At 44.3% G+C, this 25,604-nt stretch overlaps 1 protein-coding gene across 3 annotated transcripts in view; it reads left to right on the top strand.

The window, feature by feature from the left end:
* The first annotated feature begins 2,177 nt into the window (after window positions 1-2,177).
* LOC124031891 overlaps window positions 2,178-25,604 on the top strand; it is a 54,901-nt gene continuing 31,474 nt past the window's right edge. For all 3 annotated transcript variants that reach the window (XM_046343684.1, XM_046343685.1, XM_046343683.1), the window contains exons 1-18: window positions 2,178-2,213; window positions 2,332-2,466; window positions 2,673-2,801; window positions 3,766-3,870; window positions 4,028-4,052; window positions 4,203-4,288; window positions 4,584-4,678; window positions 4,932-4,966; window positions 5,662-5,804; window positions 7,225-7,277; window positions 7,374-7,419; window positions 7,533-7,637; window positions 8,102-8,162; window positions 8,441-8,586; window positions 10,516-10,590; window positions 23,339-23,440; window positions 23,670-23,778; window positions 25,119-25,276. In XM_046343684.1, the coding sequence (XP_046199640.1) occupies window positions 2,187-2,213; window positions 2,332-2,466; window positions 2,673-2,801; window positions 3,766-3,870; window positions 4,028-4,052; window positions 4,203-4,288; window positions 4,584-4,678; window positions 4,932-4,966; window positions 5,662-5,804; window positions 7,225-7,277; window positions 7,374-7,419; window positions 7,533-7,637; window positions 8,102-8,162; window positions 8,441-8,586; window positions 10,516-10,590; window positions 23,339-23,440; window positions 23,670-23,778; window positions 25,119-25,276 (1,635 nt within the window). In that variant the 5' untranslated portion in view covers window positions 2,178-2,186. The remainder of the gene's footprint in view (window positions 2,214-2,331; window positions 2,467-2,672; window positions 2,802-3,765; window positions 3,871-4,027; window positions 4,053-4,202; window positions 4,289-4,583; window positions 4,679-4,931; window positions 4,967-5,661; window positions 5,805-7,224; window positions 7,278-7,373; window positions 7,420-7,532; window positions 7,638-8,101; window positions 8,163-8,440; window positions 8,587-10,515; window positions 10,591-23,338; window positions 23,441-23,669; window positions 23,779-25,118; window positions 25,277-25,604) is intronic.

The following is a 25,604-nucleotide window of genomic DNA, read 5'->3' as shown; positions in this document are numbered from 1 at the left end:
ATTCAGACGGAAAAAAAACATCTCCCAGATAGGCCAGTCGTGTGAGAAACTCGTCATCATGCAGTCAGACAAGTGAAAATTATGGTCAGTAAAGAAAACTTTAAGCTAGCCTCTCAATTCAACAAAACATGTCAATACTTTGGCCCTTGATTTTTATTTGTCGTACCCCCGATGGTATTGCGCGTGCCCCTGTTAAGTGTGTTCAGGTGTGTTGGCCGTGCACACTAATTCCACCCACCTAATGAGTGCTTGTTTCCTTTGAAATGTGGTCTGTTTTAATAGACTAAAATGAACAGCTTTGATGATTTAAAAAAAACATGGATATGCTAATTCCGTTCTGGTGGCGGAGTGGACTAATTCCATGGAAAGTAAACAGAAGATTATAGGTTCAAATCTCACTGATGCTGTGCCAATGTGTTTGGATAATTAACGCCTAAGCATGAATGCCTATCCATTTTCTGGTGTTTTGTGGTGGAAAACTGAACGGGTTGAGCATAACAGGTCAACCCTGTTACCCATAGGTAGACAGGCAATACATGTTTTAACCATTTATTTTTTGGGGTGAAGCTTGCATTCAATTGCAACTTCCTGATGCACACAACAAGCTTCCATCCCCCTGTCACAAGAGGATTTATGGCTGATTTAAGATGAAATCCTCAACCCTGTTACTTTGTTTTGGCACTTACTATCGTCATTATTTTATTTAACCTCTTGATAGGGAAAACGTTTTTTATCAAGTTGAACATGTGCTCTTTATGACAGACTGTTAAAATGAGGTGAAACAAGAAGTATTATTTGACCAAGTTACACTTCTCAAAATGCACCGAATTGGTGGAATGACCCCTCTCACTCAACTACCCATTTTACCATCTCTCACCCAGTCATCCTCAAAAGCTCTGATTGCTCACCTGGAGTCATCAGCATACAATATTTAGGCGATCTTACGGGAAGCAAAGCACAACTATAGAAACTGTTCATACTTATAATTATTCTACTGCGCTGCCACCTGTAGCGCCAAAACCGTAAATTCTACCAACACCAAAACAACTTTAAAATGTCTAGACTATCACTGGCAAGCTGCTCACCAGTGGTATAAAGTACTTAAGTAAAAATACCTTAAAGTACTACTTAAGTGTTTTTTTTGGGGGTATCTGTACTTTACTTTACTATTTATATGTATTACAACTTTTACTTCATCACATTCCTAAAGAAAATAATGTAATTTTGACTCCATACATTTTCCTTGACACCCAAAAGTGCCTGTTGCATTTTGAATGCTTAGCAGGACAGGAAAATGGTCCAATCCACGCACTTTTCAATAGAACATCCTTTGTCAGATCAGAGGCAGTAGGGATGACAAGACACACTAAACCCAAATGCTTTGTTTGTTATGTTTGAGTGTTGGAGTGTGCCCCTGGCTATGCGTAAATAAAATAAAGACAGGAAAATTGGGCCGTCTGGTTTTCTTAATATAAGCAATTTAAAATGAATTACACTTTTCCTTTTGATACTTAAGTATATTTTTGCAATTTACATTTACTTTTGATACTTAACTGATTTGACTGGTATAGTGATGTTGGAAACTCCGTCTAGCTAGCCAATGCCTCCACTAATCCAGTGCTTTCAGATTTGTGTGAAGTAGTGAACGAGTGTACACTTCGAGAGAAAGGAGACGCACTTTGTGTGCAGTATCTGCGCACCAGACACACCGTGCGCATGCTGGTTTACCATTATTTTCGCGCGCTCCAGCATCCATCACTCGACTCACAACTTCACTGAGGAAAACTGACAGGTAGCTAGCAATGTTGATCGTTTGCAAGATAGAATAACATCTGTTTTGTCAAAAACTAAATGTATTCAGTCACACTATTTTAGATCACCATTGTGTATTTACAAAATGAAGTGTGTAATGTTGTCATGCTCAATGTACAGGGAAATGAACACGCTAACACTATGCTCTGGATTGTCAACTTTAGCTAGCGACTGTAACGTTAACTGTTAACGTTAGGTGGCTAACGTCGCTAGCTAAGGTTAGCTATCTTATATCTGAGTGACAACCTGCTTTTTACGTCTCTGGTGACAACACAGATTGACACTTATTGTAATCTAGCCATCTTTAGCTAAGGATTACACTTATCTAAAGCAGATCCACTTTCATTTAATGATCTTTCACAGTGGGCGAATGTATGATGGCGCCACCTCAGGACCCACAGGTAAAAAAACGGTTCAAAGTATGTCTAGTATGTGAAAATTGTAACGTTAGTTATATTAATTTAAACTTGGTATCTGCTAGCTAGCGATGACATGTATCTGCTAACCCTGTTCTTGCAGTTGGAGAAGCTGGTTGATGAGGTGCTTAAGAACAGCAATTTTCAGGCATTGGGTGACTTCTTGCAAGATGATGAGGGGACAACTTGGAAATGTTCCAAACAATTCCTCGCCAAATTGGACAAACTTGTTAGTAGGGTAAGGATGGACTGTAACGTTACATTCTTCTGCTCAACTCACAAGTTCTATATGTCTTTGGATGCTTTTGCCCAGGAGTAATCCCACTTGTTACTTGTGAGTAAATTTACTTTATTTGCAAGTAGCTAGCTAAGGACAGTCTATTCACATTCTTCCATGTTTTGGTTTAGTGTTTTATGTGGTTCATATTTTCTTACTTTGTTTAGGAATTAGATCACAGAAATGTTAAGAATGCTTGTTTGGGACTCACGATCCTGCACAAATTTGGGAAATACTTGGCTTTACCTGGAGGTCAAGGCTTATCTGGGATGGTACTCCAAGGTCTTGTCAAAAAGATAAGTATTTCAACCCTATTATACACCCAGTTGCCAGTATATTAGGTATACCACAGTTTTTTCCTATAGACGGTGAGTCACGTGGTAGTTGCTTGTTATATAACGTAGGCAGAGGCATTCAGTTACTGTTCGATTTAACATTAGAATGGGCAAAACGAGTGACCTAAGCAATTTTGAGAGTGGTATGATCGTCAGTGCTGGTTCCAGTATTTAAAAAACAGCCAGCCTCCTGGGCTTTTCACGCACAACAGTGTCTAGGGTTTACTGAGAATAGTGCAACAAACAAAAAACATCCAGTCAGCGGCAGTACTGTGAGCGAAAAACAGCTTGTTGATTGGAGGTCGAAGGAGAATGGCAAGAATCGTGCAAGTAAAGGGCGGGCCACAAACAACAACACATTACAACAGTGGTTGTCCAGAACAGCAACTCGTCAGTCCTTGTCACAGATGGGCTATTGCAGCAGACCAGGAGTGGGGTTCACCTCCTATCAGCTAAAAACAAGAAGAAGCGGCTCCATTGGGCACGCAATCACCAACACTAGACAATTGAGGAGTGGAAAAACAGCCTGGTCCGACTAATCCCGGTTGCTGTTGAGTCATGCTGATGGCAGAGTCAGGATTTGGCGTAAGTAGCATGAGTCCAAGGTCCCATCCTGCCTGGTGTCAACGGTACAGGCTGGTGATGGTTTTGAGGTGTAGGGAATGTTTTCCTGGCACACGTTAGGTCCCTTGATACCAATTGGAACAATATTTCCACGCCCTGGAGAATTCAGGCTGTTTCGGATGCAAAGAGGGGGTCTGACCCAGTACTAGGTTGGTGTACCTAATAAACTGGCCACTGTGTATATGGCCACCCTACATTTATAACCATATTATATCAGGCTTATGTTTGTTGTATGAGCTATACATTATGTGAATATATTTATATTGAGTGGTGGATTGAGTGAGTATCTGTCTGTGTGCACATGGTGCAGTGGTTTGAGAAGGCAAGGCTGTTGTGGATCGAGGCATGCACACAGAGGAATGAGACCTTGCTGAACCTAGCTGAAGACTTATTTGACTCTGTAATGGTGAGCATTGAATGTGGAAATAGTCAAATGTGCTTGACCAGACAATTGCTGTTTATAATATAGTTAAAGAACTTAAGTAATTTATTTTCTAGCAATTTTCTTTTCTAAATTTGCACTTTAGCTACCATTATATGCAGCTTTGTTTTTCCTCCAATAGGTTGTTCATGAAACAAGTCTAGAGGGTATGTGTGCACTTTTTAAAAACTTATCCTGACGTTTTTGCTCCTATTGTCTTAACATAAAACATGCTAGGACACAAGCATGTCTGTGTTTAACTGATAACTTGTCCAATACATTAAATTAACTACATTTATGACTGATTCTTTTTTTAGGAACATATCAGGTCACTGAATGCTTTCTACATCTCATTGGCCAGCTGGCTGCAGACCCAAGAATCCACATAATGATCCAGAAAGAGGTGAGGGCGAGTTATTTCAATGGAGACCAAAATAATGCCACATTTCTGAAGTGTATAAAGAATATGTCCTATAAAGTAATCTACGTGGGTTCAGCTGCATAAGTTACTACTATAATGGGTTATATCATTTTTTGCATTATTGAGGAAAATGAACCAGCTTGGGTCTCATTGCCCAAGTCTCTGAATGGGATAGTGTAGCTCAGTGACATGGTTTTACACTTCAAGATAATTTTTGAATGACTTTTAAAACGTGCTTTTCAGGTACATTGACTTGAGTCCATGTCATTTTTTACAGGCTATTCGGAAACTGAACATCATTCTGGATAAGATCCCAGCGGAGCTCAAAAAGGAGAAGAAGATCTTATCGTCTCAAGAGGCCTCGGATCTAATGTATGTGACGCAGAGGGCTGTATCCTGATACATTCAATTCTTTACTTCAAATGATGGGTGTATTCTATTTATCATCTCACTGGGGCCATCTGTAATGCCCTGTATCAACAGAACCCCACAGTAGATAATAACTAGTGGTGGGTACCTATATCAATAATTCAATATGATATTGATATGAGCGAGGCATGTCCTGAATTCTATTGATTGGTTTGTTGGTTGATTGGTTGACTGGTTTGTCTGCTTCATTCCACAGGAACAACCTGGCCAGTCGAATTGTGGAGGGTGGAGGTAATTGCCCCTCCAGTGCCCTGTTCTGGCATGTGTTAGATTTCAACCATAGTCTATGTTGAGAAATTCAATGTAAATTCAATGTGAAATCAGCAAAACATTTCACCATGTCATTGGGCCATGTCATTTTGGGCTCGCAAGTGGCGCAGCGTTCTAAGGCATGATACTAGAGGTGTCACTACAGACCCTGGTTCGATCCTGGCTGTATCACAACCGGCTGTGATAGGGAGGCGCACAATTGGCCCAGCGTCGTCCGGGTTAGGGGAGGATTTTGCCAGGGTAGGCCATCATTGTAAATAAGAATTTGTTTATAATTGACTTGCCTAGTAAAAGGTTAAATAAAATAAAACCATTAAATACATTTAGTTTAAAAGTTGGGTGAAAAAAATACAAAATTCCTTTACGTTGATTACTTTTTGCAAATCCAATCAGTTTTTCACGCTGATTTAACATCTTCACATTGAATTATTTTGTTGAAATGACATGGAAACAACATTGATTCAACCAGTTTTTGCCCAGTGGGATGCTTACATTAGAGGCCACATACATATACAAACACTTTCTCTCGCCCACTTTCTCTTTTTCTCGCTCTCTTTCTCTACCCACCCACCCCTACTTTTCTCGTTCTTTCTCGCTCTTTCGCTACCTACCCACCCACCCCCCCTTTTCTCTCTCTTTTTCTTTCTTCTCTGTAGATTATGACCTGCAGATAGCCTTGATGGAAGCCCTGTGCAGGATGACCACCCGTGCCCAGAGGAAGGAGCTGGCTGACGACTGGTTCTCCATGGAGTTTGTTGCTAGCACCTTCAGCAAAATTCAGGACTCTGAGTTTGAGACGGTAAAGCCTGGCCGTTATAGCAAAACCCAGGCCGGGATTCAAACAACATCCCACCTGGCCACACTGGGTGAATCAACGTTGTTTCAATTCAATGAAAATACATTGAACCAACATGGAATAGACGTTGAATTCAATGGTGGGAAAGTACGCAATTGGCATACTTAAGTAAAAGTAAAGATACCTTAATAGAATATGACTCAAGTAAAAGTGGATCACCCAATAAAATACTACATTTAGACGTATTTGGTTTTCAATGTACTTAAGTATCAAAAGTACATTTCATTGCTAAAATATACTTAGGTATCAAAAGTAAAAGTATAAATCATTTCAAATTCCTTATACTAAGCAAATCCGACGGCACCATTTGATTTTTTAATTTACGGATAGCCAGCGGCACACTCCAACACTCAGACATCATTTACAAACTAAGCATTTGTGTTTAGTGATTCTGCCAGATCAGAGGCAGTAGGGATGACAAAGGATGTTCTCTTGATAATGTGTGTATTGGACCATTTTCATGTCCTGCTAAGTATTCAAAATAGAACTAGTACTTTTAGGTGTCACTGAAAATGTATGGAGTAAAAAGTACATTATTTTCATAAGGAATGTAGGGAAGTAAATGTGAAAGTTGTCCAAAATATAAATAGTAAAGTAAAGTACAGATACTCAAAAAATGACTTAAGTAGTACTTGAAAGTATTTTTACTTAAGTAATTTACACAACTGGTTGAATTGACATCTGTGTCAAGTTCGATTGCACTTGAATTGACTTTGCATTGTGCCGCTGTGATTCGGCAGTTTAACCACAGGCTTGTTACTAGGTAGAATGAGTCTAAATTAGTGAAAGACAATGCCATATGATTGAAATTACCATATACACGGAGTATACAAAACATTAAGAACACGTGCCAGTTTCCTGTGTGTATCAAGAATGGTCCACCACCGAAAGGACGTCCAGCCAACTTGACACAACTGTGGGAAGCATTGGAGTCACCATGACCAGCATCCCTGTGGAACGCTTTCGACACCTTGTAGAGTCCTGGGGCGGCAGGGTGGCCTAGTGGTTAGAGTGTTGGACTAGTAACCGAGAGGTTGCGAGTTTGAATCCCTAAGCTGACAAGCTAAAAATCTGTCGTTCTGTCCCTGAACAGTGTTAACCCACTGTTCCTAGGCCATCATTGAAAATAAGAATTTGTTCTTAACTGACTTGCTTATTTAAATAAAGGTAAAATAAAAATGCCCTAACAAATTGAGGCAGTAATTGACAGCAGCACAAAGCAATTTGCCACTCCCTGATAGATGGTTTAAATCCAGGCCCCAGTGTTTGCCAATACCATCCCATGTTGCTGCATGAATTTTGCCTCAGTTATGTACGTTTTATTCTATAATGCTTAATGGGACAATGCAACGTGTCTTTGCAGGACTGCCGCAGGTTTCTAAACCTTTTGAATGGGATGCAGGGAGATGGGAGAAGGTACACAGACATACATTTGATTAGTGATCATACTGTAAAACTCACACGGCTCTACTACTATATCACAACATATGCCTGTTATTTTTCTGCCCCCAGAGTGTTCTCCTACCCTTGTCTGGAGGTGTTTCTGGACAAACATGAGGTCAGTCCCTACACACACACACACACAGTTAATGCATGCAAACCAAATGTTTTTCAGTTGCTTAAGAGATGTTCAATTTGGCCGATTGAGTCAACTGTGATGTGTGCCCCCAGTTGCTGATGCCCGCTGATGAGAAACTGGAGGAGTTCTGGATCGACTTCAACCTGGGAAGTCAGAGCGTCTCCTTCTACTTCTCTCTCGCCGATGAGGATGCACAGGTACCGCTGACACTTGACATGACTGTGAACACTAAGGGGTGGTTTCCCGGACCTAGATTAAGCCTAGTCCTGGATTTTAAATCATTCTCAATGGAGAATCTCCATTAAAGTCCAGAGCTATGCTTAATCTGGATCCAGGAAACCACCCCTTACTGACCATCACCAAGGTTTATTTGACGTACAGTAATGCACAAAGTGAATTGAGTCCTAAACTGAATGTTGATCAAATCTACTTGCTGTAGCCACATGGCTTACCTTTTCTATTTTGTATAATCTGTATAATATATGCATCAATTATTCACTCTACCATTGGCAGCATTACGTGCTATATTTGGAATTGACTTTCCCTCAGAGTCTAGAGTCTGTGTTAGGTGGATAGGATAGATTCAGAATTAGGGTGATCAGTGGTAGGACTGGTTACCCTTGCAGGTCAGCAAAACATTTGTATTGGAATTTTTCCACAGGAGGGTCAGTGGGACACAGCCTGTATCCCTGAGAATGAAGTCCACAGTTACACGGTCACAGGTAACCAAACGTATATGGACAAACACTCACCTTTTCTCTCATCCCACAAGTCAAAGCTAGCCCTCTAATGCCCATCTAGTAGGGTGGAAAGAATGTGTTGCGTAGAACAGATATGACTGTCCGCCATGGCGTCAACTCTATTCAATACATTTATATCTGCAAAGTTTCTGCACATTTCATATTACTAAAAACGCCCTGGTGTGTGTGCACTGAAAATGCCCTTGTGTGTGTTCGGGAAAACACCCTGCTGTGTACTTTCACGTGTGCTCTCTGTCCAGAGGAGGGTAGGAGGAGGGTGCTGAAGTTAAAGCTGACAGAGCCGTTGTGTGTGAGTGGGGTGGAGGGCTCCCACCTCACCATCCACTTCAGCTCCTCCCTGGACATCATGCAGGCAGCCAGGAGCGTCTACGGAAACAAGAACAAAGTAGGTAGCGTTTATATCTACCGCAGTGTATTCATTAGTGCGCACCGTAGGAAAACATTTTGCAACAAAGAACGTTTTCCAACACAAAAAAGTTTCTTATTGGACAAGTTCAGGTATGTCCTTCTCCTGTTCGGCAGGTTTTGTTCTGTTTGGTTTCTAGTGAATACTACCCTGCTAACAGGAGACAAGATGGCCCCTAAGCCTGAGAACTGTGGCCCTATGAACTGTGGCCCTATGTAATCTTATTCTTTGTGAACTACAAGGCAAAACTGATCATAAAATATTTTTTTACAACTTTTCCCCCGCAGATTTCACAAATCAATCCATGATAATGAATGTGTTTTTTGGCCTAACTGTTGGAGGCTTAAAGTCCATTCGGAAAGTAATCAGACCCCTTGATTTTTCCCACATTTTGTTATGTTACAACTTTATTCTAAAATGGATCATTTCTAAAAGTTTTTGTCCCTCATCACTCTACACAAAACACCCCCTAATAAACAAAGCATAACATATTGCAAATGTATTACAAATTAAAAACAGATATCACATTTACGTAAGTATTCAAACCCTTTACTCAGTACTTTGTTGAGGCACCTTTGGCAATGATTACAGCCTTGCGTCTTATTGGGTATGACGTTACAAGCTTGGCACATCTGTATTTGGGGAGTTTCCCCCACTCTTCTCTACAGATCCTCTCAAGCTCTGTCAGGTTGGATGGGGAGTGTCGTTGCACAGCTATTTTCAGGTCTCTCCAGAGATGTTTGATCGGGTTCAAGTCCAGGCTATGGCTGGGGCACTCAAGGACATTCAAAGACTCCTGCCACTCCTGCGTTGTCTTGGTTGTGTGCTTAGGGCCTTTTTCCTGTTGGAAGATGAACCTTCGCCCCAGTCTGAGGTCCTGAGCACTCTGGAGCAGGTTTTCATCAAGAATCTCTCTGTACTTTGCTCTGTTCATCTTTCCCTCGATCCTGTCTAGTCTCCCAGTCCCTGCCGCTGAAAACATCCCCACAGCATGGTGCTGCCACCGCCATGCTTCACCGTAGGGATGGTGCCAGGTTTCCTCCAGACTAGACGTTTGGCATTCAGGCCAAAGAGTTCGATATTGGTTATCAGACTAGAGGTGCCTTTTGGCAAACTCCAAGCGGGCTGTCATGTGCCTTTTACTGGTGGAGTGCTGAATTGATAGTGGTCCTTATGGAAGACTCTTCCATCTACACAGAGGGACTCCACAGAGGAACTTTGTCAGAGTGACCATCGGGTTCTTTGTCACCTCCCTGACCAAGGCCCTTCTCCTCCGGTTGCTCAGTTTGCCCAGGCGGCCAGCTCTATGAATAGTCTTGGTGGTTCCAAACTTCTTCCATTTAAGAATGATGGAGCCCACTGTGTTCTTGTGGACCTTCAATGTAGCAGCATTGTTTTGGTACTCTTCCCCAGATCTGTGCCTCCACACAATCCTGTCTCGGAGCTCTACGGACAATTCCTTCGACCTCATGGCCTGGTTTTTGCTCTGACATGTACTGTCGACTGTGGGACATTCTGTGCCTTTCCAAATCATGTCCAGTCAATTGAATTTAACACAGGTGGACTCCAATCAAGTTGTAGAAACATCTCAAGGATGGTCAATGGAAACAGGATGCACCTGAGCTCAATTTTGAGTCTCATAGCAAAGGGTCTGAATAGTTAAGTAAAGTATCAGTTTTTTATTTTTAATAAGTGTGAAAAAATGTCTAAAATCCCATTTTCACTTCGTCATTATGGGGGGTTGTCTGTTGATTGAAGAGGGAAAACATGTATTTAATACATTTTAGAATAAAGCTGTAACGTAACACAAAGTGGAAGAAGTCAAGGGGTCTGAATACTTTCCAAATAGTCTGCATATCTTGGGGGCGATATACTGATAAAAATGCCTGTTTCCTTGTTTCCTGTCAGTCGTTTGTGGGCAAGAGAAGAACCTCTGTCGTGAAGACCACAGTCAAGATTGTTATGGATGACAACTGCTCCCAGGTAAGCATTAGCATCTTGTGTATTCTACTCCCTGATCATCTTACAAGTAGACAGAAATTTTACAGTGGAAAGGCCAAAAAATCTGCGCTCTCGGATTGTAATGATAGTTCATACGGGGTTCTCCCCAAGATTGTTGCTGTCCTACCCTGTGGACTTTGTTGCAAAAAATGAATATATATATACAGTACCAGTCGTTTTTCTTAATTTTTTACTATTTTCTGCATTGTAGAATAATACTGACTACATCAAATCTATGAAATAACACATATGGAATCATTTAGTAACCAAAAACAAAAAAGTGTGAAACAAATCAAAATATATTTGAGATTCTCCCAGTCTTGGCATTCTCTCAACCAGCTTCATGAGGTAGTCACCTGGAATGCATTTCAATTAGCTGGTGTGCCTTGTTAAAAGTTCATTTGCGTTTGAGCCAATCAGTTGTGTAGTGACAAGGTAGGGGTGGTATACAGAAAATAGCCCTATTTGGTAATAGAACAAGTACATATTATGGCAAGGACAGCTCAAGTAAGCAAAGAGAAACGACAATCCATCATTACTTTAAAACTTCTCTAGGGTAGGGGGCACTATTTTCACCTCCGGATGAAAAGCGTGCCCAAGGTAAACTCCCTGCTACTCAGGCCCAGAAGCTAGGATATGCATATAATTGGTATATTTGGATAGAAAACACTCCAAAACTGTTAAAATAATGTATGTGAGTATAACAGAACTGATTCGGCAGGCGAAAACCTGATAAAAATCCATCCAGGAAGTAGGATTTTTTGTTGTTGTTGTAGTTTTCTATACAATGCCATTACAGTATCCATGGACTTAGGACTAAAATTGTAGATCCTATACCTTCCACTAGATGTCAACAGTCCTTAGAAATGGTTTCAGGCTTGTATTCTGAAAAATAAGGGAGTAAGATCAGTCTGAATGACTGGACCCTAAAGTGTCACAGAGCTTTTTCATGCGCAATCCCGAGAGCACGCCTTTCTTGTTTACCTTTTATATTGACAACGTTATTGTCCGGTTGAAATATTATCGATTATTTAGGCTATAAACAACCTGAGGATTGAATATAAACGTCGTTTGACATGTTCCTATCAATTGTACTGCGTTTGAGCCTGTGGATTACTGAAGGAAATGCGCGAACAAAGCTGAGGTTTTTGGATATAAAGAGAGACTTTATCGAACAAAACAAACATTTATTGAGTAAATGAATGTCTTCTGAGTGAAACCATATGAAGATCATCAAAGGTAAGTGATTAATTGGATCTCTATTTCTGACTTGTGTAACTTCTACTTGGCTGGTTACTGTTTGTAATGATTTGTCTGCTGGGCGATGTTCTCAAATAATCGCATGGTATGCTTTCGCCGTAAAGCCTTTTTGAAATCTGACACTGTGGTTGGATTCACAAGCACTTAATCTTTAAACCTAAGTATAACACTTGTATGTTTTCGGAATTTTTATAATCAGTATTTCTGTATTTGAATTTGGTGCTCTGCAATTTCACTGGATGTTGGTCAGGTGGGACGCTACCGTCCCACGTACTCTAGAGAGGTTAAGACCTCAGTCAATCCAGATAATTTCAAGAATTTAGAACGTTTCTTCAAATGCAGTCGCAAAAACCATCAAGCGCTATGATGAAACTGGCTCTCATGAAGACCGCAACTGGAAAGGAAGACCCAGAATTACCTCTGCTGCAGAGGATAAGTTCATTAGAGTTACCAGCCTCAGAAATTTCAGGACAAATAAATGCTTCAGAGTTCAAGTAACAGACCGGAAACATGACCGAATACAAACAGTGTAGCTATTCCCTCCGCAAGGCAATCAAACAAGCTAAGCGTCAATATAGAGACAAAGTAGAATCGTAATTCAACGGCTCAGACACGAGGTATGTGGCAGGGTCTACAGTCAATCACGGACTACAAGAAGAAAACCAGCGCAGTCACGGACCAGGATGCCTTGCTCCCAGGCAGACTAAATAACTTTTTTGCCCGCTTTGAGGACAATACAGTGCCACTGACACGGCCCGCAACCAAAACATGCGGACTCTCCTTCACTGCAGCCGAGGTGAGTAAAACATTTAAACGTGTTAACCCTCGCAAGGCTGCAGGCCCAGACGGCATCCCCAGCCGCGCCCTCAGCGCATGCGCAGACCAGCTCGCTGGTGTGTTTACGGACATATTCAATCAATCCCTATCCCAGTCTGCTGTTCCCACATGCTTCAAGAGGGCCACCATTGTTCCTGTTCCCATGAAAGCTAAGGTAACTGAGCTAAACGACTACCGCCCCGTAGCACTCACTTCCGTCATCATGAAGTGCTTTGAGAGACTAGTCAAGGACCATATCACCTCCACCCTACCTGACACCCTAGACCACATATGTCAGAGTCAAGGCCCGCGGGCCACATCCGGCCCGCGAGAAGGTTTTTTACGGCCCCTGGGATGATCTTGATTTATTATTAGAACCGGCCCGCAGACCGCAGCAAGCCGGCAGCCCGCAGATCTTTTACACGCACCAATACTACATTTCCCACAATGCAACGGTGACGCACCGAGCAGTAGGCTGCTTCATTTCAATATTTATTGGCACAGCAGTTGTCAGCATCACAGTAAAATTAACTTTCAGATACCCATCAAAAATGGCCAAACGGAAGGTGGACACTGAGAACCGGGGTTTCAAACAAGGTGGGAGTCGGAGTATTTGTTCACGGAGGTAGCTGGAAAACCTGTGTGTCTTCTGTGTGGAGAAAGTGTGGCGGTACTGAAAGAGTATAATCTGAGACGACATTATGAAACGAAACACGCGGACAAAAACAAGAATATGGACATGGAACAAAGGCTACAAAAGGCAGAGGAATTAAAACGAGGCCTCAAATCTCGACAGGCTCTGTTCAAAAAAGCCAAATCACAAGGCCAGGCTGCTGTCAAGGCCAGTTTTATTTTGGCAGAAGAGATCGCTAAATCAGCCCGGCCATTTACGGAGGGGGATTTCATCAAAAACTGCATGATTAAAGTTTGTGACGAAGTTTGCCCAGAAAAAAGGCAACTCTTTTTAAATGTGAGTCTGAGCAGAAACACCATTGCCGAGAGAGTAGACCAGTTGTCCATCAATCTAAAAGAGCAGCTTGTGAAAAAGGGAAAAGATTTCATGGCATATTCCTTGGCTGTGGATGAGAGCACCGACATTTCTGACATTGCCCAGTTGTCAATTTTCATCCGCGGAGTGGACTCCAGCCTAAGCGTGACAGAGGAGTTTTTGGCTTTACGTCCTATGCATGGCACAACTACGGGGCATGATTTGTATGAAGAGGTGTCAAGATGTGTAAATGAGATGGAGCTGCCTTGGGAAAAACTCGTGGGTTTGACAACCGACGGAGCACCTGCGATGTGTGGACACAGGAGCGGACTGGCGGTGAGGTAACGGAAAAGATGCTAGAGGAAAACGCGACAGGTGAGCTGACAGCTTATCATTGTATCATACACCAGGAAGCGTTGTGCGGTAAAGCCTTGAAAATGGAGCATGTAATGAGCATCATCACGCGCACAGTTAACTTTATCAGAGCCAAAGGTTTGAATCACCGCCAGTTCAAGGCATTTCTGACGGAGTTAGAAACGGAGCATGGTGATTTGCCTTATCACACAGAGGTGCGATGGCTAAGCCAGGGAAAGGTGCTTCAAAGATGTTTCGAGCTTCGTGAGGAGATTTGTCTGTTCTTGGACAGCAAAGGGAAAGACACAACACAACTCCGAGACGAAATGTTTCTGTGTGAAATGGCTTTTCTGTGTGACATTACGAGTCATCTGAATGCAATGAACTTGCAGCTGCAGGGTCGGGATCGTGTCATCTCTGATATATGTACAGTACAGTGAAGGCATTTAAAACCAAACTGACTCTGTGGGAGACGCAGATGCGGAAAGAAAATTTGAGCCACTTTCCCAGCTGCCAGACCATGAAAGAGAAGCTCTCTACCAGTGCGTTCCCGAGCGCACAGTTGGCTGATAAAATAGGTATGCTTGCCGCTGACTTTCGACGCCGATTTGCTGACTTTGAAGCACAAAAAAGCAGGTTGGAACTGCTCGGTAACCCATTTGCTGTTGACGTGGAAAGCTCACCACCAAACCTCCAAATGGAGTTGATTGACCTCCAATGCAATGATGCACTGAGGGCAAAATATGCGGCAGTGGGTGCTGCGGAGTTCGCCCGTTTCCTCCCCGACACAATGCCCCAGCTGCGCATCCAGGCTGCTCAAACGTTGTCTATGTTTGGCAGCAGATACCTGTGTGAACAACTGTTTTCTTTGATGAACTTGAACAAAACATCACACAGAAGTCGACTTACTGCTGAACAGCTCCACTCAATTCTGAGGATTTCCTCAGCTCAGAGCCTTACCCCGAACATTGATGAATTTGTGGAAAAGATGGGACACCACCAAGTATCACCCTCAACCTCAAACAAGTGAACATTACTGTGCAATCACATATTTAGAGTTTTTACTCAGTTCAAGTTTAAAAGTTAAAGTTTAATATTTGTTTTCACTGCATGTTACTTCTCCTTAAACAAAGTGTTGTTTTTGATTAATAGATTTTTGCTGTCATGCAGGTGAAAGAGGACCCAAAAGCGACTTGGCGAAAACAGAGTCTTTAATCCAGTAAAGTAAATACAAACAAAAAACACAACTTTCACTCGAAATGACGAGGACAAACTGGAGACTCGATCTTGAACAGCAGGTGAACAGCAGGTTGCCTCGGGAAGGCACTTGAACCAGACAGACTCAGACACCTGCTCACCACGCAGCATCTGAGGAAAACACGACACGACAGGGCGATACACAAACACAGCACGGTGAATTCTAGACAAGGAACCGACAGGACAGGAACGGAACACAAAGGAAGAAATAGGGACTCTAATCAGGGGAAAGGATCGGGAACAGGTGTCGGAAGACTAAATGATTGATTAGGGGAATAGGAACAGCTGGGAGCAGGAACGGAACGATAGAGAGAAGAGAGAGCGAGAGAGTGAGAGAGGGAGGGGGAGAGAGAGGGATAGAAAGAGGGAAAGAACCTAATAAGACCAGCAGAGGGAAACGAATAGAATGGGAAGCACAGGGACAAGACAAGATAATAAATGACAAAACATGACAGTACCCCCCACTCACCGAGCGCCTCCTGGCGCACTCGAGGAGGAATCCTGGCGGCAACGGAGGAAATCATCAATGAGTGAACGGTCCAGCACGTCCCGAGACGGAACCCAACTCCTCTCCTCAGGACCGTAACCCTCCCAATCCACTAAGTATTGGTGACCCCGTCCCCGAGAACGCATGTCCATGATCTTATGTACCTTGTAAATAGGTGCGCTCTCGACAAGGACGGGAGGGGGGAGGGAAGACGAACGGGGTGCGAAGAAAGGGCTTGACACAGGAGACATGGAAGACAGGATGGACGCGACGAAGATGTCGCGGAAGAAGCAGTCGCACAGCGACAGGATTGACGACCTGGGAGACACGGAACGGACCAATGAACCGCGGAGTCAACTTACGAGAAGCTGTCGTAAGAGGAAGGTTGCGAGTGGAAAGCCACACTCTCTGGCCGCAACAATACCTTGGACTCTTAATCCTGCGTTTATTGGCGGCTCTCACAGTCTGTGCCCTGTAACGGCAAAGTGCAGACCTCACCCTCCTCCAGGTGCGCTCACAACGTTGGACAAACGCTTGAGCGGAGGGAACGCTGGACTCGGCAAGCTGGGATGAGAACAGAGGAGGCTGGTAACCCAGACTACTCTGAAACGGAGATAACCCGGTAGCAGACGAAGGAAGCGAATTGTGAGCGTATTCTGCCCAGGGGAGCTGTTCTGCCCAAGACGCAGGGTTTCTGAAAGAAAGGCTGCGTAGTATGCGACCAATCGTCTGATTGGCCCTCTCTGCTTGACCGTTAGACTGGGGATGAAACCCGGAAGAGAGACTGACGGACGCACCAATCAAACGACAGAACTCCCTCCAAAACTGTGACGTGAATTGCGGGCCTCTGTCTGAAACGGCGTCTAACGGGAGGCCATGAATTCTGAATACATTCTCGATAATGATTTGTGCCGTCTCCTTAGCGGAAGGAAGTTTAGCGAGGGGAATGAAATGTGCCGCCTTAGAGAACCTATCGACAACCGTAAGAATCACAGTCTTCCCCGCAGACAAAGGCAGACCGGTAATGAAGTCTAGGGCGATGTGAGACCATGGTCGAGAAGGAATGGGGAGCGGTCTGAGACGACCGGCAGGAGGAGAGTTACCCGACTTAGTCTGCGCGCAGTCCGAACAAGCAGCCACGAAACGGCGCGTGTCACGCTCCTGAGTCGGCCACCAAAAGCGCTGGCGAATAGACGCAAGAGTGCCTCGAACACCGGGATGACCAGCTAACTTGGCAGAGTGAGCCCACTGAAGAACAGCCAGACGAGTGGAAACAGGAACGAAAAGGAGGTTACTAGGACAAGCGCGCGGCGACGAAGTGTGCGTGAGTGCTTGCTTAACCTGTCTTTCAATTCCCCAGACTGTTAACCCGACAACACGCCCATAAGGAAGAATCCCCTCGGGATCAGTAGAAGCCACAGAAGAACTAAACAGACGGGATAAGGCATCAGGCTTGGTGTTCTTGCTACCCGGACGGTAAGAAATCACAAACTCGAAACGAGCGAAAAACAACGCCCAACGAGCTTGACGGGCATTAAGTCGTTTGGCAGAACGGATGTACTCAAGGTTCTTATGGTCTGTCCAAACGACAAAAGGAACGGTCGCCCCCTCCAACCACTGTCGCCATTCGCCTAGGGCTAAGCGGATGGCGAGCAGTTCACGGTTACCCACATCATAGTTGCGCTCAGATGGCGACAGGCGATGAGAAAAATAAGCGCAAGGATGAACCTTATCGTCAGACTGGAAGCGCTGGGATAGAATGGCTCCCACGCCTACCTCTGAAGCGTCAACCTCGACAATGAATTGTCTAGTGACGTCAGGAGTAACGAGGATAGGAGCGGACGTAAAACGTTCTTTTAGAAGATCAAAAGCTCCCTGGGCGGAACCGGACCACTTAAAACACGTCTTGACAGAAGTAAGAGCTGTGAGAGGGGCAGCAACTTGACCGAAATTACGAATGAAACGCCGATAGAAATTAGCGAAACCTAAAAAGCGCTGCAACTCGACACGTGACCTTGGAACGGGCCAATCACTGACAGCTTGGACCTTAGCGGAATCCATCTGAATGCCTTCAGCGGAAATAACGGAACCGAGAAAAGTAACGGAGGAGACATGAAAAGAGCACTTCTCAGACTTTACGTAGAGACAATTCTCTAAAAGGCGCTGTAGAACACGTCGAACGTGCTGAACATGAATCTCGAGTGACGGAGAAAAATCAGGATATCGTCAAGATAGACAAAAACAAAGATGTTCAGCATGTCTCTCAGAACATCATTAACTAATGCCTGAAAAACAGCTGGCGCATTGGCGAGACCAAACGGCAGAACCCGGTACTCAAAATGCCCTAACGGAGTGTTAAACGCCGTTTTCCACTCGTCCCCCTCTCTGATGCGCACGAGATGGTAAGCGTTACGAAGGTCCAACTTAGTAAAGCACCTGGCTCCCTGCAGAATCTCGAAGGCTGATGACATAAGGGGAAGCGGATAACGATTCTTAACCGTTATGTCATTCAGCCCTCGATAATCCACGCAGGGGCGCAGAGTACCGTCCTTCTTCTTAACAAAAAAGAACCCCGCCCCGGCCGGAGAGGAAGAAGGCACTATGGTACCGGCGTCAAGAGACACAGACAAATAATCCTCGAGAGCCTTACGTTCGGGAGCCGACAGAGAGTATAGTCTACCCCGAGGAGGAGTGGTCCCCGGAAGGAGATCAATACTACAATCATACGACCGGTGAGGAGGAAGGGAGTTGGCTCGGGACCGACTGAAGACCGTGCGCAGATCATGATATTCCTCCGGCACTCCTGTCAAATCGCCAGGTTCCTCCTGAGAAGTAGGGACAGAAGAAACGGGAGGGATGGCAGACATTAAACACTTCACATGACAAGAAACGTTCCAGGATAGGATAGAATTACTAGACCAATTAATAGAAGGATTATGACATACTAGCCAGGGATGACCCAAAACAACAGGTGTAAACGGTGAACGAAAAATCAAAAAAGAAATAGTCTCACTGTGGTTACCAGATACTGTGAGGGTTAAAGGTAGTGTCTCAAATCTGATACTGGGAAGATGACTACCATCTAAGGCGAACATGGGCGTAGGCTTCTCTAACTCTCTGAAAGGAATGTCATGTTTCCGAACCCATGCTTCGTCCATGAAACAACCCTCAGCCCCAGAGTCTATCAAGGCACTACATGTAGCACCCGAACCGGTCCAGCGTAGATGGACCGACAAAGTAGTACAGGATTTTGATGGAGAGACTTGAGTAGTAGCGCTCACCTGTAGCCCTCCGCTTACAGATGAGCTCTGGCTTTTACTGGACATGAATTAACAAAATGTCCAGCAACTCCGCAATAGAGGCACAGGCGGTTGGTGATCCTCCGTTCCCTCTCCTTAGTCGAGATGCGAATCCCTCCCAGCTGCATGGGCTCAGACTCTGAGCCAGAGGAGGGAGATGGTTGCGATGCGGAGCAGGGAAACACCGTTGATGCGAGCTCTCTTCCACGAGCCCGGTGACGAAGATCTACCCGTCGTTCTATGCGGATGGCGAGAGCAATCAAAGAGTCCACATCTGAAGGAACCTCCCGGGAGAGAATCTCATCCTTAACCACTGCGTGGAGTCCCTCCAGAAAACGAGCGAGCAGCGCCGGCTCGTTCCACTCACTAGAGGCAGCAAGAGTGCGAAACTCAATAGAATAATCCGTTATGGACCGTTCACCTTGGCATAAGGAAGCCAGGGCCCTAGAAGCCTCCCTACCAAAAACTGAACGGTCAAAAACCCGAATCATCTCCTCTTTAAAGTTCTGGAACTTGTTAGAGCAATCAGCCCTTGCCTCCCAGATAGCTGTGCCCCATTCTCGAGCCCGGCCAGTAAGGAGTGAAATGACGTAAGCAACCCGAGCTCTCTCTCTAGAGTATGTGTTGGGTTGGAGAGAGAACACAATCTCACACTGCGTGAGAAAGGAGCGGCACTCAGTGGGCTGCCCGGAGTAGCAAGGTGGGTTATTAACCCTAGGTTCTGGAGGCTCGGCAGGCCAGGAAGTAACAGGTGGCACGAGACGTAGACTCTGGAACTGTCCAGAGAGGTCGGAAACCTGAGCGGCCAGGTTCTCCACGGCATGGCGAGCAGCAGACAATTCCTGCTCGTGTCTGCCGAGCATGGCTCCTTGGATCTCGACGGCAGTGTAACGAGCGTCTGAAGTCGCTGGGTCCATTCCTTGGTCGGTTCCTTCTGTCATGCAGGTGAAAGAGGACCCAAAAGCGACTTGGCGAAAACAGAGTCTTTAATCCAGTAAAGTAAATACAAACAAAAAACACAACTTTCACTCGAAATGACGAGGACAAACTGGAGACTCGATCTTGAACAGCAGGTGAACAGCAGGTTGCCTCGGGAAGGCACTTGAACCAGACAGACTCAGACACCTGCTCACCACGCAGCATCTGAGGAAAACACGACACGACAGGGCGATACACAAACACAGCACGGTGAATTCTAGACAAGGAACCGACAGGACAGGAACGGAACACAAAGGAAGAAATAGGGACTCTAATCAGGGGAAAGGATCGGGAACAGGTGTGGGAAGACTAAATGATTGATTAGGGGAATAGGAACAGCTGGGAGCAGGAACGGAACGATAGAGAGAAGAGAGAGCGAGAGAGTGAGAGAGGGAGGGGGAGAGAGAGGGATAGAAAGAGGGAAAGAACCTAATAAGACCAGCAGAGGGAAACGAATAGAATGGGAAGCACAGGGACAAGACAAGATAATAAATGACAAAACATGACATTTGCACTTTATTTTATTGTATTTCAATCCAATTATATTTTAAAAATATTTCAGTTGAGTGGATGATAGAAAATTGCTATTATTGTTTTTTTCTTTGAAGTAAATTTAGCCCACTTTTGCTAAAATATAAAATATAGGCTACTGATGGTGCCTTGAATACCGGTTTCTTTCATTTAATGTTCATGTTATGGGGATTTTTATATAAAGGAAATTTGTCTTTTGTGTCTGTTGAAAATTAAAGATTACTGACAGAGCCATAAGAAAATATTGCTTTATTTATCTGATCATATTGGAATATATTTGTTAGGTTTTCAGTAGGTTCAATTAGGTTCACTAGACTATATGCGTCATTTAAAAAAAATTCAATGAACATTCGAACAGTCCGGCCCTCGGCTTGTAGCTAAATTTTTTATTTGGCCCTCCGTCCATTTGACTTTGACACCCCTGCCCTAGACCCACTCCAATTTGCTTACCGCCCAAATAGGTCCACAGACGATGCAATCTCAATCACACTGCACACTGCCGTAACCCATCTGGACAAGAGGAATACCTATGTGAGAATGCTGTCCATCGACTACAGCTCAGCATTTAACACCATAGTACCCTTCAAACTCGTCATCAAGCTCGAGACCCTGGGTCTCAACCCCCGCCCTGTGCAACTGGGTACTGGACTTTCTGATGGGCCGCCCCCAGGTGGTGAGGGTAGGTAACAACATCTCCACCCCGCTGATCCTCAACACTGGGGCCCCACAAGGGTGCGTTCTGAGCCCTCTCCTGTACTCCCTGTTCACCCACGACTGCGTGGCCAAAGGAGATGATTGTGGACTTCAGGAAACAGCAGAGGGAACACCCCCCTATCCACATCGATGGAACAGTAGTGGAGAGGGTAGTAAGTTTTAAGTTCCTCTGCATACACATCACAGACAAACTGAATTGGTCCACCCACACAGACAGCATCGTGAAGAAGGCGCAGCAGCGCCTCTTCAACCTCAGGAGGCTGAAGAAATTTGGCTTGTCACCAAAAGCACTCACAAACTTCTACAGATGCACAATCGAGAGCATCCTATCAGGCTATATCACCGCCTGGTACGGCAACTGCTCCGCCCACAACCGTAATGCTCTCCAGAGGGTAGTGAGGTCTGCACAACGCATCACCGGGGGCAAACTACCTGCCCTCCAGGACACCTACACCACCCAACGTCACAGGAAAGCCATAAAGATAATCAAGGACAACAACCACCCGAGCCACTGCCTGTTCACCCCGCTATCATCCAGAATGCGAGGTCAGTACAGGTGCATCAAAGCTGGGACAGAGAGACTGAAAAACAGCTTCTATCTCAAGGCCATCAGACTGTTAAACAGCCACCACTAACATTGAGTGGCTGCTGCCAACACACTGACTCAACTCCAGCCACTTTAATAATGGGAATTGATGTCAAATATATCACTAGCCACTTTAAACAATGCTACCTAATATAATGTTTACATACCCTACATTATTCATCTCATATGTCTACGTATATACTGTACTCTATATCATCTACTGCATCTTTATGTAATACATGTATCACTAGCCACTTTAAACTATGCCACTTTGTTTACATACTCATAATATAATAATAATATAATAATAATAATATCTCATATGTATATACTCTACTCGATACCATCTACTGCATCTCGTCTATGCCGTTCTGTACCATCACTCATTCATATATCTTTATGTACATATTCTTTATCCCTTTACACTTGTGTGTAAAAGGTAGTAGTTTTGGAATTGTTAGTTAGATTACTCGTTGGTTATTACTGCATTGTCGGAACTAGAAGCACAAGCATTTCGCTTCACTCGCATTAACAGCTGCTAACCATGTGTATGTGACAAATACAATTTGATTTGATTTGGAGCAATATGCCATCCGATCTCGTTGGCGCTTCGTGGGACTATCATTAGTTTTTTTAACATGACAATGACACAACACAAGCTGTGTAAGGGCTATTTGACCAAGAAGGAGAGTGATAGAATGCTGCATCAGATGACCTGGCCTCCACAATCACCCGACCTCAACCCAATTTCGATGGTTTGGGATGAGTTGGACCACAGAGTGAAAGAAAAGCAACCAACAAGTGCTCAGCATATGTGAGAACTCCTTCAAGACTATTGGAAAAGCATTCCAGGTGAATCTGGTTGAGAAAATGCCAAGAGTGTGCAAAGCTTTTTAACACTTTTTCTTTTTTGGTTACTACATGAATCCATATGTTTTATTTAATAGTTTTGATGTCTTCACTATTATTCTACAATGTAGAAAATAGTAAAAATTAACAAGTAGGTGTGTCCAAACTTTTTACTGGTGATGTATATATTTTTTTACTTTGCCAAGCACCACAGCCTAATGGGGTATTTATTTTAGCTCTAGATTGCAGGAAATAGCAGTTACATGTGTTTAAAAACTACCTGGCTAGCCAGCCTTTCTAGAAAGAGCATTGAATTGTGGGTTTTGTATTCCACTTGAGCTTTGCGGATTTCCACAACAATTTTTGTGTTGCTCCCTAACTTATAACGGCGAAATGCAGAAACAAAGGCCATATTTGCGTTATTTAACAATGTAAATCAGAGGAATTAGGGGTTTTGAGTGAGTTATTCCCTGAATATAAAACAGTATTGGTGTTCCAACACACAGCAAATGTCTTCCAACCACCATGCATACCAATGTATTTGCGCTATGTGATTGCATTGCCTGGGAAATGTTAGGAAGTGAGACTGACAGACAGTCATATCCAAACAGGCTCTTGTTCCCGAGAGTCAGATGTCCCCCGACGCTGACGTGGAGAGAGAGAGGGACAGTGTCCCCTGTCTGCTACCCCCTCACCCCTCTGGACCCTTACAGGTGGCTGATAACTAGCTAGTTACTTCCCAGTGGTTATCTGAGTTAGCAGGAAATCATTGCTGGTGTGGAGTATTTGATGCCATGTAAAGCTTGGCACAGTGTACTACTGTAAGTGAACAAAGACTGCAGAACACCAGTTAGTACATACCATTGGTGGCTTGTGTGATATTCTAACTGAGTATGGTCTTATAATGAAATGCACACATACACACACTGTTTGTTATCCCAGATGGTGACTCCAGCCAAGAGGAGGGTGTCTGAGTCCAGCACGTTCATCACCAGCAGTGGAGGAGGGAGGGGGACAGGAGCCAGCCCCTTTAGCGTTGTTATGGCAGCATGTGGGTACCCCTCACAAAAGTATGTAGACACTCCTTCAAATTAGTGGATTCTATTTTTTTCAGCCACACCCGTTGTTGACAGGTGTATAAAATCGAGCACACAGCCATGCTATCTCCATAGACAAACATTGGCAGCAGAATGGCCCGTACTGAAGAGCTCAGTGACTTTCAACGTGGGACCGTCATAGGATGCCATCTTTCCAAGAACACCTGCCCTGATAACTGTAAGTGCTGGTATTGTGAAGTGGAGCAACAACGGCTCAGCCTCAAAGTGGTAAGCGACACAAGCTCACAGAACACGATCGCTGAGTGCTGAAGCGCAAAGTGCATAAAAATCGTATGTCCTCAGATGCAAAAATCACTACCGAGTTCCAAACTGCCTCTGGAAGAAAGGTCAGCACAAGAACTGTTCATCGGGAGCTTCATGAAATGGGTTTCCATGGCCGAGCAGCCGCACGCACAACAGCCTAAGATCACCATGCTCAATGCCAAGCGTTGGCTGGAGTGGTGTAAATATCGCCGCCATTGAACTCTGGAGGAGTGGAAATGCTTTCTCTGGAATCACACTTCACCGTCTAGCAGTCTGATGGACAGTAAGGGTTTGGTGGATGCCAGGAGAATGCTACCTCCCCGAATGCATGGTGCCAACTGTAAGGTTTGGTGGAGGAGGAATAATGGTCTGTGGCTGTTTTTCATGGTTCGGGCTAGGCCCCTTCGTTCCAGTGAAGGGAAATCTTAACGCTACAGCATACAATGACATTCCAGATGATTCTGTGCTTCCAACTTTGTGGCAAAAGTTTGGGGAAGGCCCTTTCCTGTTTCAGCATGACAATGCCCCCTAGCACAAAGCAAGGTCCATACAGAAATGGTTTGTCAAGATCGGTTTGGAAGAACATGACTGGCTTGCACAGAGCTCTGATCTCAACCCCATCGAACACCTTTGGGATGAATTGGAACGCCGACTGTGAGCTAGGCCTAATTTCCCGACCTCACTAATGCTCTTGTGGCTGAGTGGAAGCAAGTCCCCGCAGCAATGTTTCAACATCTAGTGGAAAGCCTTCCCAGAAGAGTGGAGGCTGTTATAGCAGCAAAGGGGGACCAACTCCATATTAATGCCCATGATTTTGGAATGAGATGTTTGACGATAATGTGTCCACATACTCTTGGCCTGTAGTGTACATCTGCCTCTACCTAAATAGAGTGGAATAGAGTAAAATAGAACACTACTTTGTTATTTAGTTCTGTTGAAAGCGATTTGTCTTTTTGCTTTCTCTTTGTTGAATGGTATGTGTTTGTGTGTTTTTAATGTTGCTCTTTGATGGATTCCCTTCCTACTTTAGCCACTCCCAGAGGCAGCAGGCCCAAAGTGAAGCCGGCTATAGAGCTGGTCAGGTCGTGTGAGAGGCAAGGCCAGTCGGGCCTGGGGGAGCTGAGGACGGCCAAACCCTACTACAACGCCGCCCCTGGCATTACACTGAGCCACAGCAGGAGGGAGCAGGTGCAGAAGGACTTACCATAAAAATGGAGTTACATTTACATTCATGCATTAATTACAGATATACAGTGCCTTAGGAAAGTATTCAGACCCCTTGACTTTTTCCACATTTTGTTACGTTATAGCCTTATTCTAAAATGGATTGAGACATGTTTTTCCTCAGCAATCTGCAAACAATACCCCATAATAACAAAGTAAAAACAGGCTTTTAGACATTTTAGGAGAAGTACCTTATTTACATAAGTATTCAGACCCTTTGCTATGAGACTCGAATTTGAGCTCAGGTGCGTCCTGTTTCCATTGATCATCCTTCAGATGTGTCTACAGCTTG

The sequence above is a fragment of the Oncorhynchus gorbuscha genome, linkage group LG03 (assembly GCF_021184085.1).
Source record: "Oncorhynchus gorbuscha isolate QuinsamMale2020 ecotype Even-year linkage group LG03, OgorEven_v1.0, whole genome shotgun sequence".
NCBI lineage: Eukaryota > Metazoa > Chordata > Actinopteri > Salmoniformes > Salmonidae > Oncorhynchus > Oncorhynchus gorbuscha.
The sequence above is the reverse complement of the archived record's forward strand: the minus strand, read 5'-3'. Positions and strand labels throughout refer to the sequence as shown.